At 46.2% G+C, this 21891-nt stretch overlaps 1 protein-coding gene across 4 annotated transcripts in view; it reads right to left on the minus strand.

Annotated features, from left to right (window-relative positions):
• INPP5A (inositol polyphosphate-5-phosphatase A) overlaps positions 1-21891 on the minus strand; it is a 193535-nt gene that overhangs the window by 120736 nt on the left and 50908 nt on the right. For all 4 annotated transcript variants that reach the window (XM_031063467.1, XM_031063465.1, XM_014310273.2 and 1 more), the window contains exons 2-4: positions 17821-17862; positions 9118-9218; positions 8495-8582 (exon numbers count right to left, since the gene is read on the minus strand). In XM_031063467.1, the coding sequence (XP_030919327.1) occupies positions 8495-8582; positions 9118-9191 (162 nt within the window). In that variant the 5' untranslated portion in view covers positions 9192-9218; positions 17821-17862. The remainder of the gene's footprint in view (positions 1-8494; positions 8583-9117; positions 9219-17820; positions 17863-21891) is intronic.

Genomic DNA, 21891 nt, shown 5'->3' on the forward strand with positions numbered 1-21891 from the left:
CAGGGCTGCCCGTGGGCGGCGAGCGCCGGCCAAGGACCGCCAGCCACATCAGGCTCTGCCGGAAAGGAGAGCTAGGCTTTGCTTTAGCCTCACCTCTGCAGCAGCCATTAGAAGAGTCTCTTTTTTTAACCTTTGAAAGTTTAAAATAGTTGATTTCTTCTTGTGTACAGAGACTATAGTCTACAATTTAATTTTAAGTATTGCAGTTGTTTTTTAGATAGATGTACTCCTACAAAACCAGGTTGTAATTATTCTTTACAAATAATTTTTTCCCCTAACCATGTAGCCTGTTATACAACTGCAGGATGAATATAAAATCCACAGCCACAGAAAATTCAATTATATATAGGAATTCCATAGCTGATACAAAACAGTAAAACAATTTTGTGGATAAAGAAGCCGCTTTATCACCAATTTCCTCAGCACCAGCACATCTGTAAGCAACAGAGATGCACACATGGCTGTATTACTGGGCTACTGATCTGTGAAATCCCTCACTGTTTGTAATTATTCCTCCTCTCACAATTATATAAAAGTGTCAGAAAACAGGTGGAAGATGAGCCATGCCCTCCCAACAAGAACTCTGTTGATGGGTTAAGAGATATATTTCAAAAATGCAGGGGAAAAAAGACAACTTAAAACCAGAGGAAGATTCTTGCTTGCGGCAACACCTTTCAAATTCCATTTCCCACCCAGAAGAGACTGGAAGATACTACCTGACAGACAACTTAGTTCCCTAAGAAATTAAGTGGGAATTTTCATTTCAGGTGGTTGTAAGTAAATGTCCATGTCACAGAATGACAATACTTCTACAACCATTCTTCTAGGATTTTGTCAGAAGCTGTTGGATTAACTTTGACAATCACCAGCTTTCTTCACCAACTCATTTTTGTTAAATTACAAGACAGAAGCTAATGAAGAGGTCAAACTTTGTGACGCACATATCAAGAAGCTCCCAACCGTGTATTTCACTAAAACTCCCGAAAAACCAGAAGGCTGTAAAAGGAAAGGATTCTGAGTTACAATGAAAACGATGAACACGATGAGGATGGACACAGCGAGGTAAGAACTGCTGGAACATGTGCAGAACCAGCCTCCACCAAATGCAGTACCAGCCCTGATCCCTGGCAGGCACTGCCACCATGAGGCTCCATCCTGCTTTGCATTTTCCCTCCAGACAGTTAAAATTCTCGTTTTTCCATCTCCATTTTTCTACCACACACACCTTGCTAGAAGCACTTCTGTGCATGCAAGCACATGGCTGGAGATCTGCTCCTGGCATTTTAGGCCCTTTATAAGGAATACTAACGTGTTTTTCAAATGGTTTTATTCCTTTTATTCTGCCTAGTAAGTGGAGCTAGGAAAAAGTAAAGATCACACAAGTATCCAAGTAGCCAGCATTCGCACAGAACCAGTGCTCTGCTGCCAGCTCTTGCCCAAGACAGCCTGCACCTGGGCACCCTCTCACTGCCACTAGCCTTACACGTGCTTCCATGTGCTTAAATACCAACTAAAAAATACCAAAGACTGGCAGAGTAAGACTTGTTTAAAAATATTTATACTAACCTATCACTTAAGGAAAACAAAACAACAGTGAGACAGAGGGGAGCATTTGCTCAGGAGTGATGTGGGAGACTGATGATGACAGAACACTTGCAGGTTTCTCATATGTACCTCTTAGAAAGAAGTCTGGACTCTTCTCCATCCCAGAAGATTGTTCTGTGGATGAACCTCATAGGAGTTAATTTGAGAAGAGGGTCTGAATGACACTCGTGGCTCCTGTGGCATCACCTGCACTTACAGAATAGCCCAGTCTCCAACCCTCCCTCCAGAGATCATCACATCTTGCCAAGCAGTGCTGCTGCCACCCACTCAGACAAATTCCTACTTCTCTGGGTTGGCATAATTTTTACAGATACAGTATAAAAATAAACACTGGTATAAAAATTATCTTTCTATGGAAAGGAGAGGGAGGAAGAAAGGATAAGATGGAAACAGGCTCATGTGAGTAGTAAAAGAAAATTCACTTCAAGACTCCAGTAATTGAGAAGCAAGAAAACACAGTCTAAAGTCTCCTGTTCAGCAGTGGGCTACAGTGACAAATCTGGGACTGTGATCGACATCCCAGCAGCAGCAGAACCCCATCTCCAGCCTCCCCAGGGCCAGAGCGTGGCCCCTGAAAGACACCCTCTGTGTGTATCCCCAGTGTGCCCTCCCATCCCGGTGGCAGTGTGTCCCCAGTGTGCCCTCCCATCCCGGTGGCAGTGTGTCCCCAGCGTGTCCCCAGTGTGCCCTCCCATCCCGGTGGCAGTGTGTCCCCAGCGTGTCCCCAGCCGCAGTGCGGGGCTCCGGGGGCTCCTGCAGGGTGTCCAGCGCCTGCAGCTGGGCACTGCAGCCTGGAGCTCCAGCTCCATCTCCTGGGGAAATCCTGCCTTTGTGCCGAGCCTCAACATTCCTGTAACACTGCTAATGAAGAAGTGGGTTGAGAACTCATCACCATGTGAATTCCCTCAATATTCAATTCAATTACAGCTCTCTTCCTAAATCATCTTTTTTACTTAACCAAACTCTAAATTGACAGAGCTAATAAGCTCAGGAGAATCAGTGTACACCATCCATTTCTGGGAACAGGACAATATTTTCTAAGATGCATTAATAACTACGACAGGATTTATGTGTGAAATAAATTAATTTCAATTTCCTTTTTCAATTAATGGCCAATTATTTGAACTCAGCTCAACCAAAAATATTACTCAAGTATCATTAATCTAACAAAAATTAACTTTACTGTTCTCTCAGTAACGAGCAAATATAATTTGAAGGTACAATAACACACTTGAATAACATGTTGCCCATCTGTATTCTCAGGACCACTGCTCCCCACTGGAGCCCCCCGTCATGCTGGCTCAGGTTATTGCTCTTAAGGATAGTGACTGGAGCAAAGGTCTGCCCTGGATGCTGCTGCAGGCTACCAGTGCATTACCTACCCTGGAGTAAGAGCCATTTTACATTAAAAAAAATACTGGTACAGAGTGTGTGAACTAAAAACAATCCGGGGGAAAAAAAGAAAGCACAACCTTTTCCTGCACACCCTAGCAATGCCTGGGCTTGCTTTATCCTCAGTGTTCCCACAGTCTGGTGCCAGCCACTCCCAGCGAGGAGCACCGGGTGCTGTGTGGCCTGGGGCCACCACTGAGCCCGTCCTGCCCCACGGGTGCAGGGACACAGCTTAGACAGGGGCACCACCAAGCACCAGTGCACATGGCAGGGGCAGCCAGGCAGCCAGAGGGACAATCAGCTCCCCACCTGCCCCAGGATCCGTGCCCATGGAGAGGGGTGCGACGGCAGGACACCACATGGGCGTTGGCTGACTGCTGCCTCTGCCGCCTCCAGCACCCCAAACCGCTCTGCCTCAGTAATGGAAGTGCAGGGAAAGAAAGCTTGTCAGGAAAATGCCTGTTACCACTGTATTCTTCATTGATAACTTACTTTGTCCACCAGGAGGTTACTGCAGGGATGTTTCATTTCAACCATTATCTCACAAACATGGCGAGCTGTGCAAGTACAGCAACCTCTCTCCCTTCAATCCATTGGTATTAATAAAATTCTGCTTGCAGCTTGACACTCCAGTGTTGTTTAAACACATCACTCTAATGTCAGAAACACTGGTTTGGAAAGGATGGGTTTTGTTTTTTTAATTTGAATGAAACCTTGCTATACAATGAACTAATTGCAGTGCACTGTGCTGTTACCAGGAGGAGGAGGCTGGAACTTCAGCACATCACGTAGAGCCCAGTGGCTATTTGTTCTATTTGTTCATTGCAAGGTCACCTGTCGGCCTGGCCAGGCACAAAGACAATGGAAGACTGTTGATTTTTTTAAAATAAACTTATACTGGGAAGTAGAGCAATTACCCCACTGTGCAGATGCTTCTGCCCATCAGCTAAGGGCTGTGCCAACCACACAGCTCTCAAAATGCCCCCTGAACACTCCAGGCAGGAGCTAGTGGTCAGCTCACCCTTGGAGGTCTGGTTTGCCTGGTGTACTCCAGCAAACATTCCCTCCCAACCTACAGAAACCACATGTTCAACACAGCAAGAGGGCTCTAAGATACACAGGAGTTTCCTCTGCCTTCTCTGAACAATGAAAAGGAAGCCAAGGATTTGCTAAGCAATGCAAGACCTTAACTGAGTACTCCAGAAATCAATAAATACACGGCACAAAACAAAACTAGACTTGATCTCATTACAATAAAAATGTCACTGATTATACTGATGTGTTTTCATATAAAAATAATTATGGATTTGATGAAAACATCAATATATTTCTGACTGATATTTACCTTTAGTACATTTTCTTATTCCAGAAAAAAACACCTTATTTACCATTAACTTGGGTTATTCAAGAAGTATTGACATGCAAAAGTTCAACACAGCCAACTATTTTTGAGTAATTCTTCGCATAGAAAAATGACAAGATTTGTAATTTACCCCTTACATGAAATATACCAAGTACAATAAAATTAACAGAGAATGTAAATAATGGGATGTTTGGTAAAACCAATGGAACTGCAAAGACCTGTTTTGCTACAAGTGTAGTCCATTCAGTATAGTCACAAATAAAAAATGCAATGTACTGAATTTTTCAGCTTCTCAGATTTTTACCTATTTCAGTCTTCTTATATTTGTATTTTCATTAATTGTACATTCTTCAACAGCAATCAAGATCTACCCCCTATATAACACTTTATACAACAAAAGAAACCATGCTTTCAAACAGGGATTTACAGGAGGCTGTGTTTCACAAAGATCTGCCAAGTTATTTGAGTTCTGAAATTTAGCACATGAGCCAGTTTATCCACCCTTGACTGCTATTGGTATTTCCAGTCAGAGCTGAAGGAGCAGCACAGCTGCCAGTTTAGTTAATCTGAAATTTCTGGGAAGCCAGTGACAGCCCTGCAGAGGTTGTCACCCACCATCCTCATCCATAACTGCTGGAAGCCCTGAGCTCCAGCACTGCCCCCTTCCCAGCGCTGACAGGCATCAGCTCTAATGCAGCCGCTCTCTGCCAAGAGATTCATCTTCAGATCATTTTATCATTTTTAAATCTGAGAGAGCTGTGCCTCTCCCAAGTGTGACACGAACCACTTCATCCCCGTGCACCCTGTGACAGCCCTGCTGGCCCCGAGCCCTGGCCCTAAGGAACGCCTTGGGCCAGGAGTCACTGCCCCAAGCTGCACTCCCAGCCTGACCCTGCGGGCTGACCCCTTCCCTGGGACAGGACCTGCTGCCCCAGCACCTTCCCCAGCCTTGCACTCGCTACTCTGGGGCTTATTCTGGGCATGTGTTTAATAAGTTTTCAGTGCGAGAAAATCCCACACAGTCTCACCCTACCATCATTCCTAGCAGAACAAACACAATCCACTGAACCACAGCCCTCTCCCTCATCACAGCACCTACCCCACTCCCCAGACCTAAAACCAGCTGCTCGTACACCAGATTTGGTATATGTGACCATAAATGACAAATGCTGGTATTAAGATTTATGTCTGGGATGATGCAAAATGATCCATTTTGATCCTTCATACAATGTGGATTATTAGTGGCTCCACTAGAGACACCTCATTATTACACTGGTTTCTTATTTCTCATATGGAATTTGCACCTGTGCTGCTGCAAGCTGCAGACAGAGGCTGCTGACAGTGTTGTCTCAGACCTTGCTGCCAGTCCTGTCACAGCCAAGCTGAGTAACTGTGGGCAGCAAAATCTGGTTTAGTTCTGCAGGAGCCAAGCCAAGGAAAGCCTTACAGAGGAAGTGATGCCAAAACTGGTAAAAAAGGGGATGTGAGAGCAGCAGGGATAAAGATTGGCCAAACTGTAACTACTTGGGCTTTTCCCTTTCTAAAGCAAATAGCATTATACAGCAATATATGATAAACATTTCTATTTCAGAGAGGTAAGAATATAAGGCCAAAACTACCATCTGCTGCCAAGTCTGTGCCTTAGAAGGGATGGAAAAAAGCCCACAGAAGTTACAGAACTTTGCAATCAAATAGAACTAACAAGAAACACGGAGACACGTGACATCGTACAAGGCAAACCACACTGGAGATAAGAACAAAACTTTACCCTAAATGGACACACCACATGTGAAACCCCTGCTCGCACAGTCACACATACACACACACTGAGCACAGGACCTGGAGATCTGACAGTTCAAATCAAGTGTGAAAAACCATTTCTGTGAATCTTTGATTCCTGACACCAGTGCCAGGATCTGTGAATGCAGACTGGGAGCATTCAGTGCCAAAAAACAGACTCTAACAAGCCAGAAGGTTAAGGAGCTCAACGTGAAAGTGCATCCTCTCTCCTTCCTAGGTTTTTGGTCTTTGGTTCCAAGCCACTACTACTACAGTCTAACAATGAAGGTATAAAACACTCCTCTAGCACACAGCATTTCCTGCCAGTGATAGTAACACAAAACATCATTGAATAATTGCTCTTCCTTTGGGTTCTGCCTTTTCCACACTAAGCAGATTCAGCTCTAAAAAGTTCTTAAAGTTACAAACAGCCTATCACGTGGAGTACACATCAAACACTTCTGTAAACCCATTTTTTATCTTTACAGTCACCACTTCAATAGAGGGTAATTTAACCAAACAGTAAGAACATGTTTTTGGTTACACAATTTCCATGGAAAACAACATTGGTACTAGCTGTCTCTAGCTGTCTTTTTTTTCTTCTCCCCTTTATTGAATCAATATGCTGACAGAACTTTTTTTTCCCCCGGCAGGCCCAGCTTAAGTAAATGAAGGATTAGGAAAAAAAATGCAAAGTAATATTTATGAAAAGAAAAGGAGAAATACAAAGGTGGCTGGGGAATACTGCAAGAAACACAGTGCCCTGAAAATAATGCTGGTATGTGAAACAAGAAAGCACATTAGCTCTTGAACTGGGGACACTGCAAAATAGAGAATTCTTCACAGAGACACAAACAGCACATGCTCTGACTGGGATTCCTTTCAACCTCTCTAAGAGCCTTTTTATCCACCATAGGAATGCCATCAAATCCAATCCACGTACCTCATGCTAAATAAAATAATTTCAATACTATGTGGTATGTGACTATTCTTAAACACAAAAAAAGTTGTATTTTGTTATGGATTGCATTAGTCTTCTATGCTATTTTCCAGATTAAGATCACAGATAATTATCCCTTTTTCCTGTATCACAGAAAAGTCTTGGCTGGAAAGGAGCTCTGGAGCTCACCTGGCTGAAGGCAGATCAGGTAAATGCAGAGCCCCTTGCAGCTCCCCTGCCCATACCAGGAGATCTGTGCTGCAGGAGCCCCACAGGGTCTCCACCAGTGTGTGGGATCATCTGGATGTAGCTCACACCTGTGACTCCAAAACATGCAGCTCTGTCCTACTGCTTTTACCTGCCAGCACTTTCTGAATATCTGCAGAGTACGGTTTCAACATTAGTGACCCATTAATGGATTGTCCCTCTAAGTCTCAGTAAAGCTGACAGTCTTGTTTTTATATTCTCCAATGAGCAAGAGAAAAAATCCTGCTGATTCCTCTCCTCCAGTTTCATCTTAGCTGGGCTTCTAGCCAGAGGTATTAAAAAAAATGAAGAAATAAAAACCTTTCCAGGTTCTTATTCCCTGAGCTTATAAACCTCCAAGCTGGGGTTTGCGTGTGTGCTGCGCACCTGTTTTTTTTATTGTCTGAAGGGTCCCAGGTGCTGTCTTTGGCTGCTGGGCAGCACCAGGTCTCCAGCCAGGCTCCTCTGAGCCACCACTGCCCCGAGCAGCATCCTGGGGGAGAAGGAAGCTTCTGCCCTGAAAGAAGGGAGATGTCCAAAGGGTTGTTTTCTCCTGTACAACCTAGCAGTGATCACTTGGACACACAGCAGACGTGTTGGCACAATGCACAGCCCTGGCAACAAGCACAGAAGCCTTTCTGCTCTGCAGGAAAGGCAGCCCCGCACACATCACTTCATATGCACCTGAACACCACTCGTGTGCTAATGCCAGCTTGTGCTCTGGCTGCTGCCACCATGCCTCAGGCCAGGGAGGCTGTGAGCCAGCTCTGGAGATCCCTACACAAGCCCTGAACCCTTGCCAAGCTCGTCACCAGCTCATCACACCCAGTGCTGGCGCCACCTCACACTGCCAGACACTGACAGGCTCTGAAATGGAAGGTGATTCTGAGCCACCAAAGTTAGTGCAGGAGGAAAAAAGACCTCAGACAACCCTTTTGAACAAAAGACACTGCACACTGATATTCTGCTCATTTCACATGGATGTACCTCTGTGAAATCAGCAGGTACACACACCATGGAATAAACACTCTTAGTAGTAAAAGACGGTGGTAGTAAAAACATAATCATCATCAGGATGGAAACAGCTCACAGTCCCACATTGGTCAAAAATCCCAAACAGAAGAAATTCACCTTTGGTTAAACTACACTCATGAAATAAAGAAACTTACCGTGAAATGTTCCTGTGATTTATAGTTCTCATCCAGGTAAACTCGAGCTCTGTTGTAGTCTTTCATTGCATCACTTGATAACAGTTCTCTGAAAGAGAAAGAAAAGACTGAACATGTAAAGGGAGATACAAATGTACTGCCTTGCCTCAGCACTGCTCTGTGCTGTGACATCCCCAGCATCACCCAAAGCAACCCAGGGCCTGCCTCGTCCTCTGGGGGGAATTTCAGGGACACAGCTGTCCCCAACACCTGCCCGCACGCTCCAGATCTGCCCTCATCAGCTGCACCTTCAGTGCGGATCGTGAGCTTCCCAGTGCCATTTGGACACGACTGGGAAGGCGCGGGTCTGTGGGGCCGACAACCCTCGGGGAATTTGGGGATTTGTGCAGCCGGTGCCGCAGCCCGAGCGCGACCCCGAGCGCGACCCCGAGCGCGCAGCTCCCGCCGCCGCCAGCAGAGGGCGCGCGCCCGCCTTCCCTCCCAGCCCGATCGATTAAACCGGGATAAATTAAACCGGCATAAATTAAACCGGCATAAATAATCCCGGCACGTTCCACCGCTGACTGACCGCTCCTGCCCTTGTCCCCGGCTCGGGGGGCCAGGCTATAGCCCCTGCCACTTACTTCACGAACTTGTCCACATGAGACATTGAAGCTTCATAGTTTTTCCCTCCGAATTCTTGACAGTGTAAAGCCATGAAATGGGGCTTGTGTGCATGGACAACCTGGAACAGAGAGAAAAGCGAGTTTTAACGCTCAGCACGGCTGTGTCACAGCTCAGCACACAGCAAGAACGACACGGACCTGGGTGCTCAGGGAGGACTGGCAGCTGCTACCTGAGAGGTCATTGGCACAGCAAGCAGCAAGGGGAACATCATCTGCCATCCACATAAAAGATGCATCATACACAACTATGATCTCAAATATTCTTAACTAATATTTCCTTTTTTAAACTATGATTTAGTTCCTGGGCTGTATATATATTTGAAATATATTTTAGTATTTATATTTAAAATGTAAATAAATTTTTCCAACTCCCCTCAAAGATGACTTGACATGATTAAGATGAGCCAAACCTTTCCTTGTCTGGGAGGTAGAAGAGTTCAAACAATTCATTTGCTAGAGTGGATTTTTTTCAACTTTTACAAAACTTCTCAGTGCTGTTTAGCAGCACTTTAGCAGTTGTGTTTGATATTTTTATTTATGGAGTATCTTATTTACAAAAGTATTTAAATAACAGATACACATAGACACCTGTTAACACTGGAGACACGGAAATCCATCATGCTATTCCAGGTGTTAGTCTTGAACACTGCAAATATCTTAGATACTACATAGTCAGCACTAGGATCTAATTACCATACCAAAACCCTAGAATGTCTGTCGTTCCTCATACCTCAAATCAAATACAGTTTATAAATTTGCTGCTGTTTTGAACACACATTCAGTGTTACTCTGTCTTAAGGAATTTTCTCTGCTTTGCCTCTATTCAGAACTGCAAACAGCACATCCAAAATGTCTCTGTTAATACTGAGTCTCTATACCATGTCTTATTGTGAATTAATGGACACAAGCTCCAGAACAACTTCCATTTTAAAAGGGAACAGTCCAAAGCAATCAACGACATGCCCGTGCAAGCATACATGGAGCGAACAGCTGAACTGCAAATGGGATTCACTCATTTCTCCTGGGCTGCCCATGCAGCCTTGGCAGGAAGGGTGGGGGGCTGCTGGCAGCCCCTGCAGCAGCACAAACCAGCTCCTGGGCAGGGCTCGGGTGCTCTGCCCTCAGGGTCACAGCTTCTGCCCCGCTCGCACTGCAGGGCTCTAACCTCAACACACAGCTGGGAACGAAACAAGGGACTGCTCCCCCCATCTGCTCATTGTCCTGCTGCTGGAGCCCTGCAACTCTCAAAAGGCACAGACATGGTAAACTTCGGCAGTCCTGCTTTCAGTGATTTCAATCAACAGTGACTAACGTCACTGTTAAAAGGTGTTTAGGAATCATGGAATCACAGAACAGTTTGAGTTGAAAGGCACCTTAAAGCTTATCTCATTTCACCCCACTGGCAGGGAAACCTTCCACCCGAGCAGGCTGCTCCACGCCCTGCCCAACCTGGCCGTGAACACTTCCAGGGAGGGGACACCACAACAGTTGTGGATGTGTCTTTTAAACAACAGTGGAGAGAAACTGCCATTTGATGTGATGACGGAATGTAAAATCTTTCATTCCTGACTGCACAAATAACCACATTAGACAACTCAGCTCAAAGACAACGAATTAAAGATCAGCAAAATCCCAAGTGCAGCAGGTTCCATTGAGCCAGAGGCAGTCACAGGTCCCTGCTTTGAAGCGGTACCTTCGTGTGACAGCGGCAGAGCTGCCCAGCTCGGGGACGGCAGCAGGGAGGGCCCACGGGCCCCGTGCCCCGGCTCCTCAGAGCACAGCAGGGACAGCACCAGCGGGCTCAGCAGCGCTGGCAGCGCGTCCCTCCCTCCTCAGGGACGCTCCTGGCACCCTGCTCGCCATCAGGGCCCAGCAGAGCCCCTGCCAGCGGGCCAGGGGCTCCAGCAGCAGAGGGCACTGGGACCCCAGCCGAGCCAGCAAGGGCAGCCTGGCGGTGGCTCGGGCACGCCAAAGCCGAGGAGAACCCGGTGTGCTGCCACATCCACGTCACACGGCGAGCTACAGACAGCACTGCCAGCCCTCACCAGGTCGCCCCGCAGAGAGAAGGGAACGTCCCATGGGCTCCTGAGTCACTTCCAAGAGCCACTTCCTCTGTGCCTCAGCTTCCTGGTCATTGAAACATCTTGGCACTGACCTGCTTGGTGAAGCATTCTGAGGTGAGCTGCTGCTGCAGCGTTACTGGATAAAGGGAAAAAGTAAATACTCTCGCTCAGGTGTTTGATGATCATTGAGCACTTCCATTAGATTATTAATGCTGGTTTCTGCCAACAGGGATATCAGCAACTTGCTTTAAAGCACGCCACCATCGGTAGGGACGGAGAATGAGCCAGAGCAGGACCCAATATTAAGTTTAATTGGGGGGGGGAAAAAAAAAGCAGGTGACAGACCAGATGTCTAAAACCATATCTGAAATGCAAGAAATTATCCTGAACTGGGCCATGCTTTTGCTCTGATATATATTTCCTCTCATAGATTTACAAACAACTAAGACACAGGTGCTGAGAAGATGCCCCTGCACAGATGTTCCTCTCTCCCCAAGGCGCTGCCCAAGGGACCACTGGCAGCAGGCTGCCATCAGAGCCAGCAGCAGCAAATGACAATCAGCACTACGTTTACCTGGCTGGTTCATTTTGTTGGCTGTCTGGAGAGCAATACTCACCAAACACAGCCCGTGAAGCTGAGCTCTGGAACAGAGCTCATCTGTGGACCCTAGCATCAGGCCATCCCAATTCTCCATGTGCTTTATTGCTCCCAGTCAGTTCTGGATTCCAAGTCCTGATCTTATGTACTTGGAGAGCCCTATGAAGGCTCCATGATCAGAAAGCAGTGTAACTCTTTAATCCTGTAAAGCCAACACACCCATTGTCACTGTTTCAGGGCAGCACATGCAGCAGGAACCTGCTGAGCATCGGGTCACTCATTTTAACTGCTGAGAGTTTGCTTCCGTAAGAGCTCTTCTTACACAGCCCATGAAAATATAAACTGGTAAGACAAAAACATAATAAACTATTTCAAGTAAGACTTAGGAACCATCAGTCACAGGGAGCCCTGAATGGGGAGTCCTGCAGTGAGACAACACTGGAGAACAACTCTATTGTGCTGAAGCAGCAACAGAAAACACTTCCAGGCTCTGAAGATGCAGGACACAGTTTTTTTTTGTTTGCATATAAATCCTTGAGAACTTGAAATCATAGTGGGTATTAAAAAAAAAAAATTATGTCATTTTTGATGGGGAAACAGCATTGACTTAATAGCAGTGAGGTCCTTGTGGCATTCCTTGCAGGTTTAACCACTAGAACATACCTGAATATTAGTTATGTCCTCTCATATAATAAGCACCCTCCAACTAAAAGCAAATTGGCTCTGCTTCATTACCTTTTACTAGTTTTCCACTCTTATGGAAGAACAAACAGTACATAATAATGAGCAATGAATACTTCAGAGCTGAAAACTCCCAGTTGCCAGAGGTTAAAGATCATACATGAGACCACATAAATAATGAATTTGCATCCACGGCAGCACAGTGTATTTACAAAGTTGGGCATATTTTCAATTCGGAATATGCAAAAATAGCGTAAAGGAAGCACAACCAGGAGTTATTCTGGGGGATGTGGGTAACTAAGAAGATGCTCCAGCACAGCTGAGTATGAGCACAGAACTGGTGAAATGTAGAATCCTGACATCTCCTCACTGCTGCAGGTGTTTGCCGGTTTGGGCAGGGGGTGGGCATGGGGAGGGTGGGCCAGGCTGTGCTGGAACTGGGGCAGCAGCCAGGACAGACACAGCCCCACGCTGCTGGCCAGCCCCTCCGAGAGGGGCACAGGGACAAGGGCGCCAGGGTCAGGCCTCAACCCAAGCAAAGCAGAAGAGGAGCTCCAGCCTCGATGGTGCGCAAATAGGATTGCTTAAAAAAGACAGCAAAATACGAGCTGTGAAATACAATTTAGCATGTGTTCTCCTGAAGCACTTCAAGTATTTTCAATTTCTGTAAGCCTGAAGAAGAGGCTCCTGCTGGGGACAAGCACCCGGAGCCCTGCAGCACTCAGCTGCACACAGCCAGCAGCCCAGGCCCGCATCCCCCTGCCCTTGTACAGCCCCTGGATTCAAACCAACACCAAGCAGCCCAAACAGCCCCCACCTGAGGAAACACCTCTGGAAAAGGGCCAGGACCTCAGCTTGGAGGAGCTGCAACAGTTTTTTCACCCCCTCTAGTTAAAAAAAACCCCTTAATCACCCCCTGTAGTTAAAAAAAACAGCACTAGGTCCATTAGAATAATTAAACAACCTTTGAGTGGCTGGGTGGGGTTTTGTTGTGATTTGGGGTTTGTGATATTTTTGTTTGGTTGGTTTGGGCCTTTTCTGTTTGTTTTTCTTCCTTCTCTCTGAAGGGTAACACACGAAGTTCCCATGCAGCTATACCAAGATGACCTTTAGCTATTAGGTAAACTTTTAACTTCTGTATTACTACAAATAAAAGCTCAAAATACTCTCAAACACATCAGGCAACATGGAAAATGGCATTAGGGGAAAAAACCTTCTGGCTCCAAGTTTGCATTAAAAATGACCATGTGCCATGAATGTGACACAAAAAGATAGTTACTAAAATCAGCGCAGATTTTCACTAGCTCCAGCTCCTGAACTCCTCCTGCCCCAAACATGAGGCCCATGCAGATGGAGAAAGGGCAAGGGATGGGGAAGGAGGGAGTGAAAAGGAAAAAGAGTCCTAAGTAAATAAGTAAGTCAGTAAAAGTTCTCCCTCTGTGCTCCTACACCTTTGCTTGCCAGCAGCTTCATTCATGCTCTAGGAGCTGGTTCCCGTGTCTTTTTCCTGTGCACTGACTGAGGTGGAGGCTGCCAGCCAGGGCATGGGCACTTGGCACAAGTGGGACAAAACTCCCATGTGCATATTCTCATTTGCACAGCAGCGAGCTCACCAAATCATCCCTGCTTGTTAAGCACTACCATCTCGATCATCAGTCATCCCATTTCTTGGTAAGAACTGAAGCCTTCCCTATCACACATTAAACACTCCAAAACACTGCTCTCAGGCTGTTTCCACTCTCTCTGACAACCCCTTTCCCTCCTTGTTTCCAGTGTACGTTTTTGGGGTAAGAGAATTTTTACTGGAAAAAGGACTAGTCCAAATTGAGCTCTTTCTGACCCAAGTTACCAGTACCTATCTTAGTTAGGAGATGGGGCATAATCCCCAGCACCAGGACTTCACTGGATTCTGCCTCCCTCTAAGGTGGCTTTTCCACCCTTCGATGCAATTCCTGATGATCAGGGCCACAGTGTGACATACTTGCTCACAACCCTTTTTTCTTTTGTTTTGATTCCAGTAAGTTGTCTTCAACCACAAATAAAAGTTTCTGCTTTGAACATTAGAAACCAGAGCCAACTTGACCAATCCCACTGACTGTCCCCATCCCACTGACCCATCCCACTGACTGATCCTGCTGACCCATCCCACTGACTGTCCTACTGACCATCCCACTGACCATCCCACTGATCCATCTCACTGACCCACCCCGCTGACCCACCCCGCTGACCCATCGCGCTGACCATCCCACTGACCATCCCACTGATCCATCTCACTGGCCCACCCCGCTGACCCACCCCGCTGACCCATCGCGCTGACCATCCCACTGACCATCCCACTGATCCATCTCACTGGCCCACCCCGCTGACCCACCCCGCTGACCCATCGCGCTGACCATCCCACTGACCATCCCACTGATCCATCTCACTGGCCCACCCCGCTGACCCACCCCGCTGACCCATCGCGCTGACCATCCCACTGACCATCCCACTGACCCATCCCACTGACCCATCTCGCTGACCCATCTTGCTGACCGTCCCACTGGCCTTGACCAAACCCAAACCCATCTCTCCAGCCCAACAAGCCAAGCAGAGCACAGCGTGTGCTGTGCCATGCCAGTGCACGTGGACACCCTGGTGCTGTCACCCTGAGCCCACTGTCACACAGCACAGTGCCAACGTGCTGCTCTCTGAGCTACGCCAGGAGCTGCTGCTAAAACCAGTCTGGAAAGGGTCCTTGAAGATATCTTTTTTCCCATTTGCATTTCTTGGAGAAACTGTTTAATTTACCAGCATTAGATCTGCCACATTTTTCATGTTAATGATGTAGGATACGATATTTGTAGATCAACGGCAGAAGTTTCAAAAATTGAACACGTGACATTTGAATCTTATTTTAGCCCTCTGTATGCTACCATGTCCTTGGAAATGCATATGGTATATAAGCCAATGGTAACACATAAGTGACTTGTATTCACCCATAACAGTGAATAAAATCCCTTACTTTAATTTACTGGAATTTATAAACAAGTCCACAAAATGCTCTTTAACCAATATGCTCTTTGACATCAGTTCAAAGACATTACAGGTTTAATTTCTAGAAACATTTTAAACTTAGAGAGGTAATGGTTCTTCCTTTCCTGTGGAGAACATTTTGACTGCTTACACAAGGACCTCATCTTCAGAAGTTATGCAAACTGCCCTGACACAACTGCATATGCAAATTGAATTCCTCAGAAGAATGGAAAAACTGCCGTCTGCGGTTTATCTGGTTTCAAGTTTACAAAGAGGTACGAAGAGTCATTTTCCAGTGCTGCTGCTGAAACTCAGTTCACAGAGGTCTCGCACAGAGCGTGTGGAATTAACACAATAATCCCTCTGAGGCTGCACATTTGCTGGGTTGCTCTGAAGCCAGAGCCAGAATGGTGCTAAGTGACTTTTGGTAGGTACACGTTTGTCTCTTCCCTAAGGAGCTTTTTGTCAGGTTTTGTTCCACTTCCTACTGCGCTGGAGAGTGTGGCCTGAGCAGCCAGCCCGCTGCTGAGACCCAGAGGGGAAGCAGGACAAGGCCAGCAGCAGCCATGGGCAGCACTGCTAACTCTGTCTAGCTTTCCTTTCTTTTTCTTTTTAAAAAGACAGTTCTCAGATTGCAGGGACAGAGGGCAGAGGTATGGAGAGGGAACAGAACAGAACCCCCCAGCTGAGGGATGGGCTTGGCTCTGCCTCAGCAACACTGTCCCTGGTCTGGACCCTGCAGTAGACTGGCATCATGGAGCATTAATGGATAATTGTATTCCTCTTTGAGTTCTGTACACACAATGTTTACTGGGCCAAGACAGACCACGTTCAGTCACGTGTCCGTGGTCCCTGCCCTGAGATACCAGCAGCTCGCTCACTTCCCCGCCTCTTCCTGTTTTCCACAAACTGTTCAGAAGCGTTTCTGCAGCGCTCATCCCACTCCAGAAAACAAACGAACACAGAAGGAGTTTCCTTGATAAAGACACGTAAATCGATCATGTGGTGATGAAAAGTATGCAGCCATCAAAAAAAAAAAAAAAAATCAACCAAAAATAAAGAGTTCTCCGTGTTTATTTGTACTTCCTGCACAGGAAGAGTTTTTCCTGAAGCTGTGGAGGGTTGGAATCAGAACTAGCTGAGACACTTGCGTAGTGCAAGCACCATGTACACACAGCAGTGATCAACCAAGGTGGAAGAAGAAAAATAAAGAGATGAATCTGAAGATACTAAAGAATGTAAGAGTGGTTACTTCACCTTGGATTTTTGCAAATCTCTTACATTTGCCAGTAAAAGTGAATTGCAGTATTTTACATCAATGTAATAAAGGTCACAAGCTGCACTGGCAACCTGAGAATGTAGAGACTTGTGGGATGCTTTCAATTACAAAAGGAAAATATGAAATTCTGCTAATCATATTTTACGCACACAGTTTCACTTTACAATTTGAACAGCACCATTCTGCTGTTTAACCATTTTTCTGTGAGAGATGTAGGACTGGATAAAGGAACGCCATGGCCCTTCAGCACCAGGCGGCACTTTTCCATGGCCAGGTCAGGCAGGGCTTGGAACAGTGTTTTAGTGAAAAGCATCCCTGCCTCTGGCACAGGACATCCAGATGGACTTTCAGGTCCCTCGAGGCCCTTCCAGTGCCACCCACAGTTCTGTCAGCAGTGACAGCAGCTCTCAGCTGCTGCTGCCCAGGGATGACACGTCCCTGCCCCAGCAGGGCTCATTTCCTGTTGCTTATCACCACATTTCTGCACAAAGACTGCAAGTTAAGTCTCTACTACAATAACACAGTGTGTGAGAGGCGCTTTTATAGTTTAAAAACCCTCTCACACCAGAAGGCTATAGCACATTTTATAATATGGGGTCAGTGTCAATACTTCCACATTACCAAACAAGAAAACTGTTAAGAAAGAGCAGACAGGACAAAATTGTCATATTTCAATTTTAAGGTAAACTAGACTTCCCAAAAGATTTTTTTTAAGTACTCAAGTATATATCTTATTCAATAGACTTAAAAGACCATTTCATGCCAAACTGAAGTCAATTTTATAAAACCTGAATCTATTTTTTAGGCAGAGAATTGTTGATAAGAACAAATTGTGCTTATATGCTGAATTTTTATAATGATTACTTAGAAATCCAGGAAGACACATATTTTCAGGGCCATCTTTCACTATAAAATCAAATCACTACAAAATAGTAATTTCCCTTCACGGAGCAAAAGATCCTGACATTACTAATTAGGTCAATAAACAAAGATGCACAAAACTCCATGAGAAAAAATATTTACCTTACCTGATAAAATTCCCGAAGCCAATTCTTCTGTAAATTTTCTGGCTGAAAAACAAAAGGCAAAAATTAATTACAAGTAAGAGACATCTGTTTGTACAACAATATCGTGATATTATTGCTTTCCTCAGTGCGTTCAAGAAGGGAGCTTTTTTCACAACTAAAGCAGAAAGTACAAACACGAGGATGTTCCTCCACGATGCCACTGGACAGGCCTCACCCCTTCGTTCCCAAGCCCCCTCTGATTCTCACCAAAGAGGTGCATCTCGTGTATGAGCGCACAGCATTCGCATCCACACGTTTATCAGGCAATGGCACACTTGAACTATGTGCTGCTAGAAGGGCACACTGATCACCCGGGGATCAGGAACTTCACCAGCCTGCCCACACCCAGACGCTGCCACCGGAGCCCTCAGTGACCCAGAGCTACCTCACACAGGTTGGTTCAGAGGAATGACAGTGCTTTTGGGGATGCTCCCTCCCATCAGACCTCCTGCCAAGGACAAACCAGGAGAAGCATTTTCAGATTGCTCCAGAAATTACAAAAACTGGTCCAGCAAAACTGCAGTTACATGCTAAGTTCTGTCTTTTCAGCAACAGATTCCAGCCTCAGAGGGCTGAGAAGGGATCTCAGAGGGAGAGAATTGATTTGTTGAGCTTTATCTTCAACAACAAGACTTCTGGATAATTTTTACATCCTAACGGGGAATAATGATACAAATCAGACTTCCTAGTCACAGCAGTGGCAGGAACGTTCAGAATCGGTGGGAGGCAGCAGAACATATAAAAATGGAAACAGAGACACAGCTCATCCCTGACAAAGAGCTCTGACACCAACTGCCCAGAGGCAAACACGGGCACCAGCCTTGTGCTCTGCTCTGCTCTCCCATCAAGCATGCCATTTTCAAAGAGCTGGACACAACTTCAAAACAAAAGTGAAGTTCCTGTAACCAGCTCCAAGAAAGAGGGTGCTGAGGAGGTCTCTGGGGCTGCCAGCACAGACTCCTGTGCCTAGCCCGTGCCAGCCCTGTCTCTGGCTGTGGCCCCAGCCTGTGCCAGCCCTGTCTCTGGCTGTGTGCCCAGCCCGTGCCAGCCCTGTCTCTGGCTGATGGCTCACTCTGTGTGCCCAGCCTGTGCCAGCCCTGTCTCTGGCTGTGTGCCCAGCCCGTGCCAGCCCTGTCTCTGGCTGATGGCTCACTCTGTGTGCCCAGCCTGTGCCAGCCCTGTCTCTGGCTGATGGCTCACTCTGTGTGCCCAGCCCGTGCCAGCCCTGTCTCTGGCTGATGGCTCACCCTGGCTGTGTGCCCATGGCTTGGGCTGCACAGGAAGGGCCCTGCTGGCTCCCACTGCTGTGCCCTCCTCCAGCAATCCCTCCTCTGGCACCACCACATCTTTTCTTTCCACTTTCAGCACTCTGTGGTACAATTCTGTAAGCCAGCTCTCACCTCGGACTTCTCTCCAGCCACCTCACATAAATGAAACAATTTGAACTTCTGAAGGACTGGAGATAACAATCAAGTAGAAAGACAATTTATCTTCCTCTTATTTTTCTGTCTAAAAATAGGCACATTATATTTCATGTCTTCCACAGACTTTGGACTTCTTCCTATCCCTTCTCTCTGCACTCTGTCCTTCATTAAATTATCTCATTCTTTTTGTAACATAATGGAAATTAATCTTTTCCCAGCCCTCTTTGATGCTAAATCCTTTCATAGCCATTCACCGATGAACCAATTTCTCCCGGGTCACTAATCCAAAGCCCATTTAATCAGTCTCTGGCTGCTGGCAGTGGGAAGCATTCCCTGTGCCCTGTCCCTCCATCCCTTGTCCCGAGTCCCCCTCCAGCCCTCCTGCCACCCGAAGGAGCTGCAGGTCTCTGCTCCAGGTGTCTCTCCACCCTCCCCTGCCCTTGCAGCACAGAGCTCCAGGGAGCCCTGCCCGGTGCCCACCCTCCTGCTCAGGAACACAAGGCTGGCCAGCACGGATTGCTCATTTACCCGCAGGCTGCTCCTCAAACACACCACACTCTGCAGGCAGAGCCCAGCAAATGCCCCTGAGCCTGGAGGAGCACGGCTCTGGTCTCATCCCACCCTTCAGGAACACATTTTGACTCCACTGAGCCACAAATAGAAACCCTTCCCCTCAAACAAGCACAACTTCCAGACAGCAACACCACATGGGATCCATATTAAAAAACCAGGACATGCGTCCCGCATGCCCTGCTCCCCTCAATTAAAAGCAGTTTTGACCTTTTCCTGGAATTCCAAATCCCACTCAAACTATCTCTTTTCACGACGAGTTTCCACTTGAAGTCTATTTATGTCACACTGGTCACTGTAATGGTCAGGTTTATACGAAAAACCAGCCAGCTTGTGAACACATGAACATCACATGAGCTGCTAACAGCCCAAAAACAAGCGGCTTTTCAAATCCAACGTACAAGTAGTCGCTCTTCTCCCCAGTACTTCTATTTCCTACAAATTTACGCTCAACAGCCAACAGGAAAGCTTTAAGCCTATTGCAAAAATATACTCAGATGGCGAAGGAGTCTTTTCAAAAAGCCTGAGAAAGAGAAAAAAATGAGAAAGAGAATATATATTTAGACAGGGTAAGGAGCCTTTCATTCAAAAGGAAAAAGGGAAAAGAACTAAATGAAACTAAATTAACAGCTTGGAAAATTTCTTTTCAGCTTTGTACAGAGGGAAATGGAAGAAAGCCAATGAATTATAGAAAGCAGGTTCTATTTTGTGAAGTTTATTTTTAGCAAAGAATAGGCTCATATTTTAAGCTAAAAGGAAAAAAAATCTTGACTCGCTTTGTGAAAACTGGGTTCCAAAATGAATCAGAGGACAACTGGCCACTTGGACTCTGCACACTGCCTGAACACACAAGGCACAGGCAGCCCCTTTTTTACATGCCTGACTGAAACAGCCCCAAGAGCCCCACACGGGCTGAGGGATCACTGGAACCCTGTCCCAGTTCCACAAGTCTCCTGGCATCCCACAGCACCACAGGGGCCCTGCTGCAGTCACAGGCTCCTAGGGTGCAGTCCCAGGCAGGCCCTCGAGCCTTTTCATCTTATACTTCAAGACACATAAAGAAAAATATAAAATACAGGCTATTTCCCCCCGCCTTTACTATAATTGGTTTTCTACTTATTTAATGAAAAGCAAAACCTTTGATCAAGTTCTGTTTGACCAGCAATAAGCTTACTCAAAAACGTCTTTAGAGTCCCCTAACATGGCTGACCATCACAGTTGTTTCAACAGAATTATACTGTGAATTTTTGATCAATATTTTAGATCTCTTATATTGCCTTCGTAAATTTACTGACACCCTTTAGACATTTATATTCAAGGATCCATTGGATTTAAATATTTTTTATTTGCAAATAGACTTGCAAGCACTGCTGTTGCTATGCTCTCTTGAATTATGCAGATGACACTGGCAAAACCCCCCATCAGCTGGGTACTATTAATGTGGTGCTTTGTACCCACTTTACACTCTTAAATGACAAACAAAAAGATGATAATCTGCATGTTCTGTTCACATCATGAGTTCACAACATTTCAAAGCCCATGTAGGCAAACCAAGCAGGACCAAACAGGAAAAACAGAATTATGAGTTTAAGAAAAAACATTGAAAGAAAAATGCAGATTTTTCAAAATCCAAACTTTTACTTAAACACTGTGTTTTTATTCTATGCATTTACACAAACAACTTACAAACACAACGGTGGTGTCCCTTAGTTCTGCATTTCTGAAAGCCTGCAACTTTCCCAAGGAGCAGCAGAAAAAGCATAGTCCCATCCTGGTGCTGTTACAGCCCAGTGACAGCCACCAGGATCAAGGAACAGGTGCGCGGGGAAAAAACCACAACACAGCCTAATTACCACAGGCTGAAAACCAGGGGTTGGACACACGCATCTGTCATCCAGGAGTTTAAAGCCAATGTACTCCCAGGCCGAGCAACGCCGTGGCTCGTGGGACGCCGAATCAGGAGAAACGGAGAAAAAAAGCCAGCAGGTAATCCGGGGCAAAGCAGAGCCTGAGCGGAGAGGACGGGGAAGGCGCTGCC

Source organism: Geospiza fortis, unplaced genomic scaffold, assembly GCF_000277835.1.
Source record: "Geospiza fortis unplaced genomic scaffold, GeoFor_1.0 scaffold298, whole genome shotgun sequence".
Classification (NCBI taxonomy): Eukaryota; Metazoa; Chordata; class Aves; order Passeriformes; family Thraupidae; genus Geospiza; species Geospiza fortis.